General features: G+C 47.5%; 1 protein-coding gene across 1 annotated transcript; it reads left to right on the forward strand.

Moving 5' to 3' along the window:
• The first annotated feature begins 244 nt into the window (after positions 1-244).
• POLR2K (RNA polymerase II subunit K) lies at positions 245-13,445 on the forward strand. Its single transcript, XM_030217265.1, has 3 exons — positions 245-396; positions 566-635; positions 13,342-13,445. Exons 2-3 carry the CDS (start codon positions 575-577, stop codon positions 13,443-13,445), a joined length of 165 nt encoding a protein of 54 aa, XP_030073125.1. The 5' UTR covers positions 245-396; positions 566-574.
• The last annotated feature ends 6,000 nt before the right edge of the window (positions 13,446-19,445 follow it).

Below are 19,445 nucleotides of genomic sequence, written 5' to 3' on the forward strand. Positions count from 1 at the left end.
ATACAGCGCTGTTGCATTTTTTTTTGGAATGGTAACCTTTTCGTCATTGAATCAATTTGAAAGTCTTATATATTCATTAACGTTGCGCCATAGGAAAGCCAGCTCTGTAAATGCTACCGGTAGTGGGCGCAAAGCACCTGCAGCAGTATTGATCAAGCGCTTTCATCCTGTCAATCAAGAGAAAGCATTAATATGTATTACGTTTAAGCATCGCTCCAAAGCGGTAAGCGCCGCCCACAACAGCAACACTTCTACCAGCAGCTCATGCATTGCCAATGTGTGTGTCTGTCCCAGTCCCTCCCATCTCACGTGGGAAATACAGTTTGTTGCGCTCTTATTTGACGTAATGAAGATTGTGCGACGGCAACAACCTTAAGGGAAACTTCGAGCGTGAAGGTGGGTGAGTGAGGGGTCGGTGTGTAAAAGATCATATAATGGATTATATAGAATCGTAAAGATATACTGGGTTGATTGATCCTGTGTTTAAACTGTTGCTTAATTCCTTTTAGTTGATTGTAAAAGGATAATATATATATCACTCAAAATTTGTTTTTTCTTCATTTAGTGGTTTGTTATGGATCCACCGAAGGACGTGCCGCCGCCAAAGCAGCAACCAATGATTTATATTTGTGGAGGTAAACCTTGGCTTAAAAAAAAAAAAAAAAGGCCAGAGTCCGTACCTTTGCTAAACGGGTTGATTTGAGCACTGAACTGAAAGACTTTAATAAAAACTGGTATACTATGTTGCTCCGGAAACTTTAAAGCCTCTCCTCATTTTCTAGTAGTTGAGGAGAGAAATTGTTTGCTTTTTTTTTTATTATCTTTTTCCTTCAGAATGGGGACGTGCTATTCATTTTTACGTTCCACCAAGCAATTGTGTATTTAGAAATATTTGGTGTACCAGTAGGAGCAAGGTAAAGCGACATTTTTCACCACATCTCACATCCCTCTTCCAACCCTCTTTAAAATTAGCAATATAAGATACCATGTACTCCTCTGCATAAAGACCCCCCCCCTTTCCCAGCTAGTTTCAGCTACCAGGTAAACCCACCATTATAACTGATAACATCATTTAGCACATTTTTCTGTATGGAGTGGTCTGGATTCTGTACAAGATTGGTCAGAATCTCACTATAAACCCTGCTTCCATATCATCAAGCTGATCAATCCATAGACTGGTGGGTTGTGTCCATCTACCAGCAGGTGGAGATAGAGAGCAAACTTTTGCCTCCCTATATGTGGTCATGTGCTGCCGGAAACTCCTCAGTATGTTCTCTATCTCAGCAGGTGGTGGTCACACACAGCAGCAGCTCTGGCTAGGCCTCCAAGCCTAATCCTTAGGTTTTGTTGAGGCCTGGGGTTGAGGGCTCTTTTGAGCAAGTGCAAACCTGGTGGTGCCAGGTCCCTCCTTTTCTCCCCCCCTCCCGCTGGCTCCGTTAAAAAAAAAAAAAAAAAAAATTTTAAAAGTCCTTAAAGGCGTTTATTTCGACGTTTATTTAAACGTTCATTGCAGCTACTCACTGGGACACCAGTTCGTTACAGCTCGGAGCGGCAAGCAGGTAATTTTACCTTTTTATAGCGGGCAGGGGGTTCCCCGATTCTTCTCCTCGTGGCATATGGCGTCGGAGGGCGAGGGCGCAAAGGGTCGCTCCCCGGATCGCTTGAGCGCTTCTAGAGGGGATGCGGGGGTCTTACAGCCTGATTCGCCCTTGTTGGGTGACAGTTTCGTGACCGATGAATGTCCCGGTCCTTCCTCCGGCGTGGCGGTTTTTCCCGCCATAAACGCCCATCCCCCGCTCCTCGCCTCCGCCATCTTGGCCGGCCACGCGGCTCGGACGGCTTCTTCGTGGGCCGCCCTTGATGTTGGAGACATTAATGCCATGAACGCCCTTAATTTGGGCGACGGCACAAAAGCGGCTAAAGTTAAGCGCCGTTCTTCCCGCGCGGCTCCTTCGCGGAGTGTCGTGCCGGACGCCATTTTGGATGCGCAGCATGTCTCTCCCCCGCTCTTGCGAGCGCCGGTTGAGAGTGCGTCTAGGGCTGTTGCCCAGGCTGCGGAAGTGCACAGTCTGGGGGGTTTCTCCCCCGAGTTTGTTTTGCTGCTGCATCAGGCTTTCCTCATGCAAAACGCTGCCCCTGCTCCCTCTTCTGGTAAAGAGGTTGAGGTTCCCAGAGGTAAACGCCCTCGGGTTGATTTCCAGGCCTTGGAGGACTTTGTCTCCTCCGATGTAGATGAGGGCAGCGTGTCTGAGGTCTCCCAACGGTCCTTTGCGGATTCCTTGGAGGAGACGGATCCCCGCTCGGATGGAGCGGATGACCCCTCTGCAGCGCGGCTTTTTAGCCCAGAGGATTTGCCCAACCTGTTGTTACAGGCCATGGACACTTTGAAGATTTCCTCTCCGGAGGACGTCTCTCCCTCAGCCCCTGTTGGCTCTGCCATTATGCTGGGGACGAAGCGCCCGCCTAGAACCTTCCACGTGCATGATGCCATGCACACCTTAATTTCGGCTCAATGGGATGTCCCGGAAGCGAGCCTTAAAGTGGCTAGGGCTATGTCCCGCCTCTATCCTTTGGCTGTGAGTGAACGTGAGGCCTATCTGTGGCCTACCGTGGATTCTTTAATCACTGCGGTGACTAAGAAAACGGCGTTGCCGGTGGAAGGTGGCACGGCCCTAAAGGACGCCCAAGACAGAAGATTGGAGGCGGCCTTAAGGTCGTCCTTTGAGGCAGCTGCTTTAAGTTTGCAGGCCTCAGTTTGCGGCTCCTATGTGGCCAGGGCGTGCCTGACTATGGTGCAGCGGGCTTCCCCCTCGGATCATTCCTTGAGGGCTGATTGGCCGGCCCTGGAATCGGGCTTAGCCTATTTGGCAGACTTGCTGTATGATGTCTTGAGAGCCTCAGCTAAAGGCATGGCTCAGACAGTCTCTGCGCGGCGGTGGCTTTGGCTGAAACATTGGTCTGCTGACCACGCCTTTAAATCCCGCCTGGCTAGATTGCCTTTTAAAGGCAAGCTGCTCTTTGGGGTCGAGCTGGACAAAATCATGACCGATCTCGGCACGTCAAAGGGCAAGAAATTACCAGAGGTCAGGGCTCGGGCTAGTACTCGTCCCGGTACCTCCAGAGGACGGTTGCAGGAAGCCCGTCGGTACCGCCCGGGCAAGTCGGGTTCCTCTGCCCCCTCTTCCTTCAAGAGGAATTTCTCCCCCAAGCAGCATTCCTTTCGCAGAGACCGCCGTCCCGGAGGTGCTCCCTCCGGTCCTCCCCCAGGTTCTCGTACCCAATGACGGGGCCTTGGTCCACGCCCCAGTGCAGATTGGAGGACGGCTGTCCTCGTTTCTGGGCGAGTGGACCACAATAACTTCAGACGCGTGGGTGCTGGAAGTCATCAGAGACGGCTACAAGCTAGAGTTCTGCCGACCCTTAAGAGACGGGTTCGTACTCTCTCCCTGCAAGTCTCCGGTCAAAGCTGTGGCAGTGCAGCAGACCTTGGACAATCTGATCCGCCTGGGCGCGGTCGTTCCGGTGCCAGAAAGTCAGCTTGGCAAGGGACGTTACTCCATTTACTTTGTGGTACCAAAGAAAGGAGGTTCTGTCCGGCCTATCCTCGACCTCAAAGGGGTCAATCGGGCCTTGAAAGTGCGGCACTTTCGCATGGAGACTCTCCGCTCTGTTATAGCGGCAGTGAAGGCAGGAGAGTTCTTGGCCTCCTTGGACATCAAGGAAGCGTACCTGCATATTCCCATCTGGCCTCCTCATCAACGCTTTCTGCGTTTTGCAGTCCTGGGACGACACTTCCAGTTCAGAGCCCTCCCATTCGGGTTGGCTACTGCTCCGCGGACCTTTTCCAAAGTAATGGTGGTCATCGCGGCCTTCCTACGAAAGGAAGGGGTACAAGTCCATCCTTACCTGGACGACTGGTTGATCCGAGCCCCCTCTTATGCAGAGTGCGGCAAAGCTGTGGACCGGGTAGTTGCTCTTTTGAGCTCCCTGGGATGGATCATCAACTGGGAGAAGAGCCAGCTGCGCCCAACTCAGTCCCTGGAGTACCTGGGAGTTCGATTCGACACCCAAGTGGGCAGAGTGTTCCTGCCAGACAATCGGATTGTCAAACTTCAGGCTCAGGTGGACCAGTTCCTAGTAGCCTCTCCTCTTCGGGCTTGGGACTATGTGCAGCTGTTGGGCTCTATGACGGCCACGATGGAAGTAGTGCCCTGGGCCAGGGCTCATATGAGACCACTTCAACACTCTTTGCTACAGCGCTGGACTCCGATGTCGGAGGATTATGCTGTGCGCCTTCCCTTGGACCCAGCGGTGCGCAAGGCGCTGAGCTGGTGGATGCAGACAGACAAGTTGTCTGCGGGAATGCCTCTGGTGACCCCAGAGTGGATTGTCGTCACGACGGACGCCTCTTTGTCGGGCTGGGGAGCCCACTGCTTGGGAAGGACAGCGCAGGGGCTCTGGTCTCCTGCAGAGGCAAAGTGGTCTATCAACCTCCTGGAACTCAGAGCCATTCGGTTGGCGCTTTTGGAGTTCATCCCGGTACTGGTGTTGAAGCCTGTACGGGTCCTGTCGGACAATGCCACGGCTGTGGCCTATGTCAACCGCCAGGGAGGTACCAAGAGCGCCCCTCTAGCCAAGGAGGCTATGAGTCTTTGCCAGTGGGCGGAAGCGAACCTGGAGCAGCTTTCAGCGGCCCACATTGCCGGAGTCATGAATGTCAAGGCGGACTTTCTCAGTCGCCATACCTTGGAGCCCGGAGAATGGCAACTATCTGCTCAGGCGTTCTTGGACATCACGAAGCGCTGGGGCCAGCCGAGCCTAGATCTGATGGCGTCATCGGCCAATTGCCAAGTGCCGCGCTTTTTCAGCAGAGGACGGGACCCTCGATCCCTGGGAGTAGATGCTCTTCTCCAACAGTGGCCGACACAAGAGCTCCTCTATGTGTTCCCGCCCTGGCCCATGTTGGGCAGGGTGCTAGACCGGGTGGCAAAGCATCCCGGCAGGGTAATCCTGGTGGGTCCGGATTGGCCCAGACGTCCCTGGTATGCGGACTTGATCAGGCTCTCAGTCGACGATCCTCTGCGGCTGTCAGTAGAGCAGGGCCTGTTACATCAGGGTCCCGTGGTGATGGAGGATCCCTCTCCCTTTGGTCTTACGGCCTGGCTATTGAGCGGCAGCGTCTGACGAAGAAGGGCTTCTCAGACAAGGTCATCGCCACTATGCTGAGAGCGAGGAAGCGCTCTACTTCTACTGCTTACGCCAGGGTTTGGCGTATCTTTGCAGCATGGTGTGAAGCAGGCTCACTTTCTCCCTTCACTGCTCCAATTTCTTCAGTGTTGGCGTTCCTGCAAGAAGGTCTGGAGAAAGGCCTGTCGCTCAGTTCCCTTAAAGTCCAGGTAGCGGCTCTGGCTTGCTTCAGGGGCCGCCTGAAGGGTGCTTCCCTGGCTTCGCAGCCAGATGTGGTGCGCTTTCTCAAAGGAGTTAATCACCTGCGCCCTCCTCTGCACTCAGTGGTGCCTGCGTGGAATCTCAACCTGGTGCTAAGAGCATTGCAGAAGCCGCCTTTTGAACCCTTGTCGAGGGCATCTCTGAAAGACCTGACGTTGAAAGCAGTCTTTTTGGTGGCTATCACTTCAGCCAGAAGAGTTTCCGAGCTCCAGGCGCTCTCATGTCGAGAGCCTTTTCTGCAGTTCACTGAGGCAGGAGTGACTATTCGCACAGTGCCTTCCTTCCTGCCCAAGATTGTTTCTCGCTTCCATGTGAATCAGCAGCTCTGTCTCCCTTCCTTTCGTAGGGAGGACTACCCAGAGGAGTACTCCGCTCTTAAATATCTGGATGTGAGACGAGTCATCATCAGATACTTGGAAGTGACCAATGATTTCCGGAAATCGGATCATCTGTTTGTCCTGTTTGCAGGTCCTTGTAAGGGTCTGCAGGCTGCTAAGCCTACAGTGGCAAGATGGGTCAAGGAAGCCATTGCAGCGGCTTATGTGGCCGCGGAGAAGGTGCCGCCTATCCAGCTGAAGGCTCACTCCACGAGAGCTCAGGCTACCTCGATGGCAGAGGCCGGATCCGTCTCCTTGGAAGAGATATGCAAGGCGGCAACTTGGGCTTCGGCTCATACATTCTCCAAGCATTACCGTTTGACTGTGGCTGCACGGGCGGAGGCCTGGTTTGGAGCTTCAGTGTTGAGGTCAGGGATTTCTATGTCCCGCCCTGGGTGAGTACTGCTTCGGTACATCCCACCAGTCTATGGATTGATCAGCTTGATGATATGGAAGGTAAAATTATGTATAATCATACCTGATAATTTTCTTTCCATTAATCATAGCTGATCAATCCATAGCCCCTCCCAGATATCTGTACTGTTTATATTCTGGTTGAATTTTAGGTTCAAGTTTAGCCTTCAGTTACTTCAGGAGGACTTCGTGTTCAAGTTCTTCTTTCACTTGGATTCTTCAAGAGTTGAGACGAGTTTGTGTTACAGTGAGCTGCTGCATTCCTCTCCCCTCCGTTTTACGGGGCTGGATTGAGATTTAAATTCTGCCGGCACTCCCTCCCGCTTCGTGCGGCTGTAGGGCAGCTTTGTACCCCTCCCGCTTCGGCGGTGTTAGGGTCAGTCAGCTCCTCCCGCGGTTGCAGGATAAGCCAGATCCCCCCGCATCGGCGGGTGTGGTGTCCCTCCCCCGCTCCGCGGGGATGAGCTGGACGGATTCCCCTCCCCCACTTGGGTGGGGATGAGCTGGGTTAATTCCCCTCCCCCGTTTCGGCGGTGGTGAGCTGGGCAGAGTGTCCCTTCGTGGGTGTAATTCTCTTAAGTGCTGAGTCCTGCGGATGGAGCTTTGATATCGACATACTGAGGAGTTTCCGGCAGCACATGACCACATATAGGGAGGCAAAAGTTTGCTCTCTATCTCCACCTGCTGGTAGATGGACACAACCCACCAGTCTATGGATTGATCAGCTATGATTAATGGAAAGAAAATTATCAGGTATGATTATACATAATTTTACCTTCTCTGGTTCTGTATTACAAACTCCATATTCCCCTAACAAAAAAGCTATCTCTGTTACAACAGCTATACAAAAAAAAAATTAACATTTTGATTTATCACTTCAGGAAAGGCACATGCTCTTTTCACTGCCACACACTGTTTAAATCAGATGGTTTTTTTTGTTTGTTTGTATGGTGAGTATAGGATGTGGAGACCACTAGTCTTCAGCATTTTTATTTGGTGTGCCCAAGGGTCTGCTTTCAAATAGAGCTGGACAATTTGCAAAATAATACAAAACCTTGTAAAAAGACATTCAAAACCTGTATAGTAAGCATACCAAACCATAACAGGCTTAACCCACCAGACAGTGCTGTAAATATTATACTGGGCCCCAGAGCACCAACTCACCTGCAACTGGGAAAGTAAAGCAATGTGTACTGTTAGATATTCCTACACAGACACTATATGCTAGCAGAATCCTTTACATCAATTGTACATGCAAAACATAGGCCCTCACCTGATACAAAATAAAAGTCCACAAAAACTGAAATGGACCTCACCCCCTCCCTTCCCTGGTCCAAGAAGGCCAGATTTTATAAGCAGTGCAATACTGGTAAAAGAGAAACATGCATTTTCTCCTGTACTCTGCAATATACACATATAGAAAAGAGGTACATTCCCAAGTGGACACATCCCAATCTTTACAAAGTATTTAACATTTTTTTTATTTTCTACATTTGGCATTTTTTTTCTTATTGGGTTGGTCCCAGTCTGTTTTCCACTTTCCTTTTGTCAGTCTTAAATATTTTTTCCAGATTTGCCTTTCCATTTCTTCTTTTTTTTTTTTTTTGTCTTGCTGCAGCCTTTTTCTCTACATCTGTCTGCCACTGATCCTTTTATTTTCCCCACTTTTCTCTTCTCTACCTTTATATCCATCTGTTTGATTTTACCCTAATTCTCCCTTTCTTCTACCATCTTTTTAGTCTCCTCCTTTTTACCTGTCATCTACCCTATGGAAGGTTATGGAGTACTGCAGCGAGCCTAGGACCAAGAAGTAGATCACCAATTGGGATTGCTTAACTTATACAAATGGATCTCCTTGGTAGCCCATAATGCTGATTTTCAAGAGTGCCAGTATAGAACAGTGCACAGAGCTTATTTTTCTCAAGCAAGAGCAAACTAGTTGGATCCCCTATGTATGGGGATAATGAAGATATGTTATTTTATGCCTTTTGGGTTTGTCCCAAAATTCAGACTTTTTGGAATGGTATTATTAGTCATCTGAACTATTTGTTGGAGTCACCTATTCGGTCTACTTTTGAGACAGTGGTTCTGGATTGTGGGGGAGACTTGGAAGTGAGAGGTAAGGGGCAATAAGTTATTGGTTCAAAAGGTGATGCTTGTGGGAGGAAAACGTGTATCCTCTAACACTGGGTACACACAGATTGCCTCTCAGCTACATACCTTTATGATGGTGGAATCTAAAGAAATGTATCTTTTAACACGTAGACAACATATTTTATCTATTTGGACTACATATATTCAGTCCTTATCTCTGAGAGGAGAGAGTTTAATCTTAAATAGACTGCATTTATAATATTTGGGTTGGGCTCGTTGACATGGTGGGTTTGGGTTACATCTAGAGACCCGCACAGGAATGGGGTTGGTGGGAATTCCGCGGGATTCCCATGGGGACGGAAACAGTTCTTGTGGGGTTCCCGTGGAGACAGAAGCAGTTCTGCGGGGTTCCCATGGAAGTGTATGTTGCACTTCCACCAGCCTCTTACCTACAGAGTACCAAGTTCTTTGAGTACGGTCTCCTCCTCCTTGCTTTAACAGCACAGATGCGGAAAGTCTCCATTAAGGAGGTGGTAGAGACACAAATGGTGACAAAATTCAAAAAGGCATGGGATGAATACAGAGGATCTCTAGAAAATGGATGTGTCGAGTAACGCTTAAGATGGCGACTCTGGCTGTGATGAACTAGGGCCAATACCAGGCAGACTTGTACGATCTGTGTCTCATATATGACAATCTGGTTTAGGATGTTCTGGAAAGGGCTTTGACGGCAACTTTAGTGACTGGAACATGAGGACAGTGCTAGACAAACTTTTACGGTCTGTGTCCCGCAAATGAGAAGGTGAATAGGCTGGAGTGGGCTTCGAGGGCAACTCCAGCAGTTGAAACATAAGGATAGGGCCAGGCGGTCTTTTATGGTCTAAGTCCCAGAAACACCACAGAGACCATAATTGAGTATATATCACATTTATTGCTGATTTAATCATGAATTGATGATGAGTGTGACTATTGGGTAGACTGGATGGTCAGTTCTCAGTTTTTATTTATCTGCTGTCACTTACTATGTTACTATTAATCCTCTCTGCTCCTGGGCTGATGCACAGACCTCGGTTCTGACATAGGCACGAGCATCATATTGCAGCTGACCTACTGGCACTGACTGTAGTGTTGTGGCTTGAAACCAGAGAGACTGAGAGAGCTGACCGGAATTTTTTAAAATGTATCATTAAATTCTTGCAGGACTAGGTGGGGACGGGTAAGGTTCCAGTGGGGATGGGTGGGGACAGGTAAGGTTTCTGTCCCCGTGCAACTCTCTAGTTACATCCCTTTAGGTTGGGAGTATTACTGTGTTTAGGTGGGTCTGGGGAGTGGATGGGGATATATGATAGATGAAGGGCTTGGACTTAATAGGATGGGAGGCTATAAGAAACAAGAGGTTTCAGCTCAGTTTTGGTTGAGCTGTGACATTTGTCTCATTCATCTTTGAGCCCTGCTGGTTACTTGCATGATATATGTATGATCTTCATTCTGTTCATGTAAGTCTGGGGTAAATATACAAAGTTTTTTATGTTGCTGGTCTCATATTAAAAAAAAAAATTTTCTATTACCTCTCATCTACCCACCAACTTTTCCCCTCTCCAGCACTTCCCTTGTTCTCCCTGTCTCTTTCCCTAGTCCTCCATTTCATAGTAACATAGTAGACGATGGCAGATAAAGAGCTGGCTGACTCCATTATCAGTTCAGCATCCTCTCTACTCTCTGATGATTTTTCCTCAAGTGTGTTATCGAACAGAGTTGACAAAATGGGTGCAGATCTTTATTGAGGCATTGCTTTATATTCAGGTGCATTTGCATATCCTGACGTTTATAACATACATTGTCGAACCTGGAAAGGTTGATGACTTGGTTGTTACAGATCTTGTCTGATTCTAGACCTATATTATTCAGACATACCAAGTCATATGCATTTGGCCTCCAACTCCAGCTAACATCCCAAATCCCTCTTCTCATGCATTGAGAGGAGGCGACTTTAGCATCTTGTCAGTAGTGCTGTCCAATTTGAATTGTTTTCTTAAAAAATTGATTATATATTTCAAGTCATTTTGAAGAATTGTCAATAAAGATCTCTCTCCAGGCATTTTTGTCAACTCTTCTGTTGTTCCTTGCTTGCTGTGTGCAGAGTGTGGACTCTTGCAAGTTTTTGTTTTGGATCAAATAAACAGAACCTTGAACCTCTCGGCCCTATCCTTCACTGCCTCTTAGCCCCAACTCCTTTCAAGGTTGCATTTATTTGATTGATCGCCTAAAGACAAATCATTAAAGTGGTTTGCATATTCAACTTAAAAGGAAGAAAAAAATACAAATCTACAGAAAAGGACAGCCAGCTAATTGTGGTGTTCCAGTAGAGCCCCAAGGAAGAAGGTAGCCTCTTGCAAAATGGCCAGATTCATGTCTTAAAAGCAGTACAAAAAATGTCTTCAATTTAGTTTTAAACATGGGAACAGAGCCCTCTAAGCTCATAGATAACTGGAGGGTATTCCATAGTGTTTGTCCAACCACTCTGAACGTGGATTTCCAGAAGGTAGCTAATGGAACCTCCCAGATTGAAGGAACCTCTCTCCTTTCTTCCCTTGCATCCAAGCTATTCTTTTAACCTCTTACTTGCCTCTGTTTCACCACCTTTTTAATCCCATTTTCACCCTCACTCAACCCCCTTTCCTTTTCAATGCCTCTCCTCTTCAGTCTTCCAGGTCATTCACATTTATCTCAACCTTCCCCCACACTTCATCCCCTCTCTCTTAACTCCCCCCCCCCCCCCCCCCCAATTTCACACCCTCACACATTTTCTCAACCCATTAAAACCTGCACTCTTAACCTACCAATTGTCAGATCCTCTCTATCCCCTCAAGTCTCTCTCCAATACTTTCCAAGTTCCAGATGTCTTCTGCCCCTTTCCTCAACTCCTGAATCCCATCTTCTGCTCTTTTCAGGGTCTCTGGTCCATTTGATACCATCATTCCATCTGCATCCCTATCTGTCCTGTCTAGCATCTACCCTTTAGATCCAGGAAAAGGTTGCATAGTGTATGTACCGTGTTTCCCCGAAAATAAGACACTGTCTTATATTAATTTTTGCCCCCAAAAATGCGCTAGGTCTTATTTTCAGGGGCTGTCTTATTTTTCGGGGAAACATCGGGGTTGGATCGGGGTTGGATCGGGGTTGGCCTGCCCGCCCTCCGTCGCTCCCGGAACTAACCTTAAACTCCTCCTTTCACCTTCGCAGCAAGCAGCAGCAGGGCAGGCCACTCCTTCCTTCCGTGTCCTGCCCTCGCCTGACGTAACGTCCGTGAGGGCGGGGCACGGAAGGAAGGAGAGGTCTGCCCTGCTGCTGCTTACTGCGAAGGTGAAAGGAGGCATTTAAGGTTAGTTCTGGGAGCGACGGAGGGTGGGTGGAGGGGGGGCGGCCTTGTCTGGCTCTCGGCGGCCCTGCTTTCAAACAAAAATTTGCTAGGTCTTACTTTTGGGGGAGGCCTTATATCTACCAATTCAGGAAAACCTCTACTAGGTCTTATTTTCGGGGGATGTCTTACTTTTGGGGAAACAGGGTATATATAATTTATGTAAGGCTTTTTTTTTTTACATTGAAGCTGGAGTCTGAGTGGGTACATTTTTACCAACTCTGACTTCAACCGGAATTGCTTCTTACTCTGACTCCACAGCCCTGCCTGGAGCATAAGTGTCAACCTTTCAAAAAGATTGGGAGTGCCAAACATAGTACAGATTATCTCTACATGGGCACAATGAAGGAGCTTGCTCAACATTGGGGGTGCTTAGCACTGACTGGCACCTATGCCCTGGGCCTGGTTCTGTTAAGTATTGCTCCTCTGTTACGTAATCCTTATGAACTTTACTGTTATGTGGATTTCTTTTTTGTAAATTATAAATTAGCCAATTAATAACTGACATTTACATGCATTCTTATTAGAGTTGCATTTCGATTAAAAATTGTAATTGCGCTTAATCACACAATTTAAAGGTACTTTATTTCTCATTACATCTTCCTGTGACTCTGGGCAAGTCACTTAACCCTCCATTGCCCCAAGTACAAAAGAGGCACCTGTATATAATATTTAAAACACTTTTTATAACCACAGGTAGTATATCAAATCCCATTCCCCTTCCCTTCACTAAAGGACTGATAATCTTCTTCCCTCCCACCCAGGTCCAGCATATCCCCCTTCCCTCCTCTTCCCCCCCCTCCCTGTCCATTCTCTCTCTCTTCCTGTCCCCTTCACCCCATGAGCAGTGGCACAAACTTGGTAGTGAGCAGCACCAAGCTCTTCCTGTGGCTATTGGAGCTCACTACCTCAGCCATAGCTTCCACCTGTGGCCCCTCTGCTCGTGGATGTGCAGCTTACCCCCCCCCCCCCCCTTGCCAATCTATCTTAAAAGGTGGTCTTCTGTTGGTCCCTGGCAGTGTTGCACATACGTTGTCTGCAGCCTGGTCTGACATTTTCCCTCTGACCCGTCTTGCCCATGCAAAAACAGGAAGTGATGTTAGAGGAAATGGGACAGGCAGAGGGAAGGCTTCACACCAAGCTGTGGGCAATGTATGTCCAACACCACTGCTGCTGGACATCAAAAGAAAAAAACACCCTTTAAGGTAGACCGGTGCGGGGAGGGAGCAGTTGATAATGAATCGCGGGTGGGGGGGGGGGGGGGAAGAGAAATGCCGGATCGTTTTGAGGACAGGTGTTGGGAGTGTAAGAGAACAGATGTTTGAAGGAGAATGGAGATGCTGTAATGTGATTAATTGTTTAAAATCACGATTAATGCATTAATCACAGACCCCCCCCCCCCCCCTCCCCATTTACAAAGTGAATGGGCTGTATCGGCATTGCCTTGCAACTTTGTAAATGGGGAGGGGGGAGAGTTAACTGCTATTTAACTTGTAGCCCTAATTCTTGTTAATTTTGATATATATATAGAGAGATGTAGATGTATTTTTTTAAGATCGTATGTGGTTAACACTGAATTTTATTTCACAGAATGTCACACTGAAAATGAAATAAAAGCCAGGGATCCAATTAGGTGCAGAGAATGTGGTTACAGAATAATGTACAAGAAAAGAACAAAAAGATGTATCCTTTGAGAACTTATCTTTACAGTTACTAAATTTGGAACAAACTTCTTAACTGTGAAACTTGTTAACAAGACCTGTTTGTAAAAAGCTCATTTTTGATTGTTGAGGGGAATATTCAGGAGAGTGTAAACATTTCCGAGGCTAATGTTTCATTGAAAGATATGATATTCAGTTTGAAAAAACTGAAGCTACAATCAATTGGGAGCTGGCCTCACATAAGATACTATTAAGAAAATTATTACCTGATTTTGCTGGTGTTCTGACATCAACATAACAATACTCACAGGAAAATTTCTAACTAGAATTCTTTTGCCAGCAGTTTAATACTGGTATTGTTAGGCAGGCTTAGTACTTATAATTTCTGATTTTAAGTAATAGTTATAAAACAAAACATAGTCCAATAAAGAAGGTATCATCTTATTTTCTTTCTAACCAATACAGTAGAGTCTCAATTTGTCGGCACTTCTCAGTTCCTCCTCATCTGGATGAGATGGTGCATTATCCAAGAGAAGGATTGCTTTCCTAGGCAGGTTTATCATTTTCAAAAAGCTTTCTACTGATGGAACAAATTCCTTGAAAAAACGGTTATGGAAAATTTGTTCATCCAGGCATTTCTCTGGTTTCTTTAGGTCACCAGAACTGCAATGGGAGCCATGTATTTAAAGGCCATGTGATTTTTTTTTTTTTTTTTCCCCAATGAAAGTCAGTGGTAATTTGTTTACCAGTTGCATTTATTCTGTACTCCATTTATAACCTGGAGCTGACGCCTCAAGCAGTAATGCAGGAGTTCTTGATGGCAACATTTTAAAACCCGGTTTCGTCAGTTGTTTGTCTAGTCCCTTGATATGCCTTCCTTTTTAAGGAGATGCTGAAATGTCACTTTGAATGTGACAAATTCCTCAAAAGTTTGCTGACAGTTTTTCCCTAGCAACGTAGAGCTGCCTTATATCTTTTCTTCCAGTGATCAAGCCACCCGATACTAGCAGAGAAATCCGGGTCACCTTAATTGAATTCATAAAAACATGGCTTCCTCTTGAAATATAGGCCCAGATATAGGTATGCTCATCTCTGCTATATGAACCACAGAAATAAGGCTTCACTCACCTTCTCATATTCACATTTTTCCATAATTTTTCTAGTGTTCAATGAAAATGTAAAGGCATGATTTGAGGCCCATTTCTCAACTCACTGTGTTGCCTTTTCCAGTCAAGAACTGTTTCTCTCCTCATTCCTAGTCCTGTTGCAATTTTTTGAATGGCTTCATCCTTGTCAATTTTTTAAATTATTTATTTATTTATTTGTTGCATTTGTACCCCACATTTCCCACCTATTTGCAGGCTCAATGTGGCTTACATAGTACCGTCAAAGGCGTTTGCCCAGTTGGTGGATAACAAATACAAAGTTGTATAGTGATCGTATGAGGTATAAGTGGAGGGTCGGAATGGATGAAGATTGCGTGATGTCCTGTTCGATCATAGTCATGCTGTGTTGGTAGGTGAAGAGGGTTACGTGGGGTCGTTGGGGTAGGCCTTTTTGAAGAGGTAGGTTTTTAGTGATTTCCTGAAGTTCAAGTGGTCGTGGATTGTTTTCACAGCTTTTGGGAGCCCATTCCATAGTTGTTCGCTTATGTAGGAGAAGCCGGCTGCGTAAGTTGTTTTGTATTTCAGTCCTTCGCAATTTGGGTAGTGTAGGTTTAGGTAGGATCTTGACGATCTGACTTTTGTTTCTTATTGGTAAGTCTATAAGGTGTCATGTATCCTGGGACTACGCCATACATGATTTTGTGGACTAAGGTGCAGATTTTGAAGATGATCCGTTCTTTGATTGGGAGCCAATGCAACTTTCTCGGAGGGGTTTGGCGCTTTCAAAGCGTGTTTTGCTGAATATCAGCCTGGCTGCTGTATTTTGGGCGGTCTGGAGTTTTTTTATGAGTTGTTCTTTGCAGCCCGCGTAGATTCCGTTGCAATAATCTGCAAAGCTTAGGACCATTGATTGTGTTAGGTTTCGAAAAGTTGCTCTTGGGAAGAAAGGTTTTAATCGTTTGAGCTTCCACATTGAATAGATCATTTTCTTTGTTACAGAGTTTACTTGGCTCTGAAGGGGAAGAATAAAAATATAGTACTCTAGTACAAATGTTGCAGAAAAAGAAAGTTGAAACTCGGGGGGGGGGGGGGGTCCTACCTCAGAATGGTGGTGTTTCGCAGTTCAAGCAGCTCCCGGGGTCAAAACTGAATGTCTCTGGTGCAAATATTTCCGCTGTCCTACACCAGAAAATGGAAAGATAAGTTGCATGCTCCTTAATGGCAATGTGATGACATCATGGGGGGGGGGGCCTATCAGCTATGCCTGTTGGTCGGATAATCAAGACTTTACATTTTTTTTTATAAGTTTTTGAAGGCAACAGCTTCATCAGATCAGAAATGAGCAGATGTTGATGAATATCAGAATATGTAAGTGAAACACAAAAGCATTTCAATGACAGTCTAACAGGAAGAAGGTGGTGTGTATTAGGTGAGAAGCAGGGAGGGCTGGGTGGATGAGAGACAGGGAGAGATGGACTGGTGATAAGAAGGTGGCAAAGCAGGAAACCCAGATCTTTGTCTTGTCTGGTGGGTTCAAAATATTTCATCATTTTGACTTCAATCATCTTACGTTCCTGGATTGTCTTAAAATAGCCTTTTAGTATTCTCACCTTCCTTTTCATCCATACCAGACCAGTCCAGACTAATGGGTTATTCCATCCACCAGCAGAAGGAGACAGAGAAAATAGTTCCAAGTAATTTGCAGCCTGCAATGTTCAGTATTTTCTCTGTCCCCTAGTGGATATTGGATGGATCATGCAGCTCGTCCTTGCTGCTTGTCTGGCAGCTCCTATCCCGGTAGTTACAGATGCTAGTTGAGCAGGGGGTTCTGGCTGGTTGTCTTTGGTCACGTTTTATCTGACCTTCCTCAAGGAGTTTGGATGATACCCAGTGGTTCCAGGTCCAGCACCACTACTGCCCAATGGGACAACTTTACTGAGTAGAATGAGGTTAGCAGTTATCTGAACAGCAAGTGTGTTTTGTTTCCTTATTCCTTGTCATCATCAGCAGATGAATCCATTACAAATGGGTTGTGTCCACCTACCAGCAGGGGGAGATAGAGAACACTGAAAACCATAGTGCCATAGTGCCTCTAGGACGGCTAGCTCCATCTGCCTCTCAGTATTTCTCTATCTCCCAGCAGGGTAGGACGCAGCTTGTTCAGCTCCTTGAAAATTTCTGCCTGGGGAGGCTCCTGTGCTTGGCCAGTTGAGCTGGGGTGTTGTGGCTGGTGGTGCCCATTTTAAAGGCACATAGGTTGTGTTTTTTTTTTTTTTTTTTTAATTTGTACCCCGCACTTTTTTCCACTCGCGGCAGGCAATGGAGGGTTAAGTGACTTGTCCAGAGTCACAAGGAGCTGCCTGGGCTGGGAATCAAACTCAGTTCCTCAGTTCCCCAGGACCAAAGTCCACCACCCTAACCACTAGGCCACTCCTCCACAGGTTCGCCCTGTCCCTGCCTTTCCCACCCTCTACTGCCTCCGGAGTACCTCTGTAGCTGGTGTCTGGCACTGCGTTGCTACCTGGTCTCCCTCCGACTGATGATGGCCCGGGCAGATGTCAGAAGTGGATGCCCCTGAGCGTTGGATGCACGCTAAACGTAGACGGGTAAATTCCCCATCGGAGAGTGGCACACCGCCCTCCCTCCCCCCCCCCCCCCCCCCCCCCCCCCGTGGTTGGGCTGTGGGGACTCTGAGGGATCTGGCAGGCCTTCATGGTCTGAGGAGCCAGAGGAAGGTGCCGGTTTGCCACTGGATCTGGATGATCCCACAGCACTTATCTCTGATGCCTTACAGGCCCTCTCTATTGATGATCCTGTTCAAGGCGAGGCCTCCTCTTAATCCGAGGATGGCGAGTTCTAAGAAGCCTGCTCGAGCCTTTCCTTTGCATGACTGCATCCAAGAGCTTATTTTTGCTCAATAGGCTGACCCAGAGGGGCCCTTGAAAGTGGCCAGGGCGACGGGGCATCTTTACCCTCTGAGTGAGGAACACTTGGCCCGTTTTGGGGATCGACTACACAAAGACTCCAGTATTTTTTCTTTATCACAAAAACATTTTATTGTATTGCAATGCCCGCTAACCTCACTAGCACTGCTGCCTACTATTAAAACCTCACACATTCACTCCTCCGCTCACCTTGCACACCTGTATTTAATTTAAATACAAAACAGTTGATTTTACATTTTAAACTGCATACTTATACTGTTTCGTATTGTGCATATGTTTTGCCATGCTTATACATTATATCATACTCAAATAATCAAAACTCAGTCCTGCCAGCAAAATGGTCCTTTTCCTGCAAACGCCACGCCTTCCGCATGGACGCAGTGAAAATGTTTCCACATAAACGCTGGATGACTGTTCTTCATGGACAAACTCTGTATGTCCGTTAAACCTCCGTTGGCTGTTCAAATACACCACCTCCAGTCATTAGTATGCTTCACAATACAGGTGCTGTGTGCTCGGTGACTAACTCAACAGTCCACCTTATCTGTTTCATGTTATGCCGGCTCCTCAATGTAGGACCGCATTTCACAAACCTTCCTCAGGAGGAACCACCATCAAATTTGTTCTACACCTCCAGTGGCTGCATGCCGGATTGAAACTCCCCTTAGGGCTGAGCCACAGACGCCACCCAGGAAATCCCCGTTTTGGGGATGCCTAAAGTGGATGCCTTAGTCACGGCTGTGACAAAAAAGACCACCCTCCCACTAGAGGGAGGGGTCGCCCTGAAGGACATTCAGGACCAGAACCTGGAATCAGCGCTAAAATGGTCCTTTGAAATTTCGGGCCTAGCCTTAAGGGCGTCTGTTTGCAGTTCTTATGCTGCTCAAGCCTGCCTTTCTTGGTTACAACAGGCAGTGGAACAGCCTGTAGATGGTGCGGAGTCCCTCGCCAAGGTTGCACCTCGCATGGAGTCGGCCTTGTCATTTTTAGCTGACGCCCTCTATGATCTGGTCAGAGCTTCGGCTAAACAGATGTCTGTGGCGGTGTCTGCCCGCCGCCTTCTATGGCTTCAGCATTGGGCGGCTGACATGGCCTCTAAGCAAAGGCTGGTGAAGTTGCCTTTTTGGGGACTTCTGTTATTTGGAGAGGATTGTTAAAGACCTGGGGAATGCTAAACCCCAGCGGTTACCTGAGGATAGGCTGTGGCCTTCTTCCAAGGGTCAGGTGGTTCCTCTAAACCTTGCTTCCGTGAAGCTAGAAGGTATCGCCCAGGGCGCTCTGCTGGGTTTACTCAACGTGCCCATTTTCAGCAGAGGAGGTCCTTTCACTCGAACAAGCGATCTGCAGCGGCCGGTGCTAGGCCTGGAGTTCAAGGGCGACCCTCTCAATGATGGTGCGCTGGTCCACTTCTTTACAGATGTAGGAGGACGCCTTTCCCTCTTTCTAGAGGAGTGGACCAAGATTACCTCGGATCAGTGGGTCCTGCACCTGATCAGAGAAGGTTACCAATTGGAATTCAATGCCCCGATGAGAGACGTGTTTTTGGAGTCCCGATGTGGTACTGCCGTCAAGCGGGCGGCAGTAGAGGAGACCCTACAAGTCTTGTTGCACCTTGGGGCGGTGATCCCTGTGCCTCCCGCCGAACACGGCTGCGGTCGTTACTCCATTTACTTTGTGGTGCCGCGTAAAGGCGGGTCTTTTTGGCCCATTCTCGACTTGAAGGAAGTCAACAAGTTTCTGAGGGTGCGCTCCGTCATTGTGGCGGTACAGCCAGGAGAGTTCCTCACGTCTCTGGACCTAAAAGAAGCTTACCTGCACATACTTATTTGGCCCCCGCACCAACGGTTCCTCCGATTTGCGGTGTTGGGGAAGGCATTTCCAGTTTCGGGCTTTGCCTTTTGGCCTCGCCACAGCTCCCCGAACCTTTTCAAAGGTAATGGTGGTAGTAGCTGCCTTTCTCAGGCGAGAGGGTATCCGGGTTC

This window comes from Microcaecilia unicolor, chromosome 1 (assembly GCF_901765095.1).
Source record: "Microcaecilia unicolor chromosome 1, aMicUni1.1, whole genome shotgun sequence".
NCBI lineage: Eukaryota > Metazoa > Chordata > Amphibia > Gymnophiona > Siphonopidae > Microcaecilia > Microcaecilia unicolor.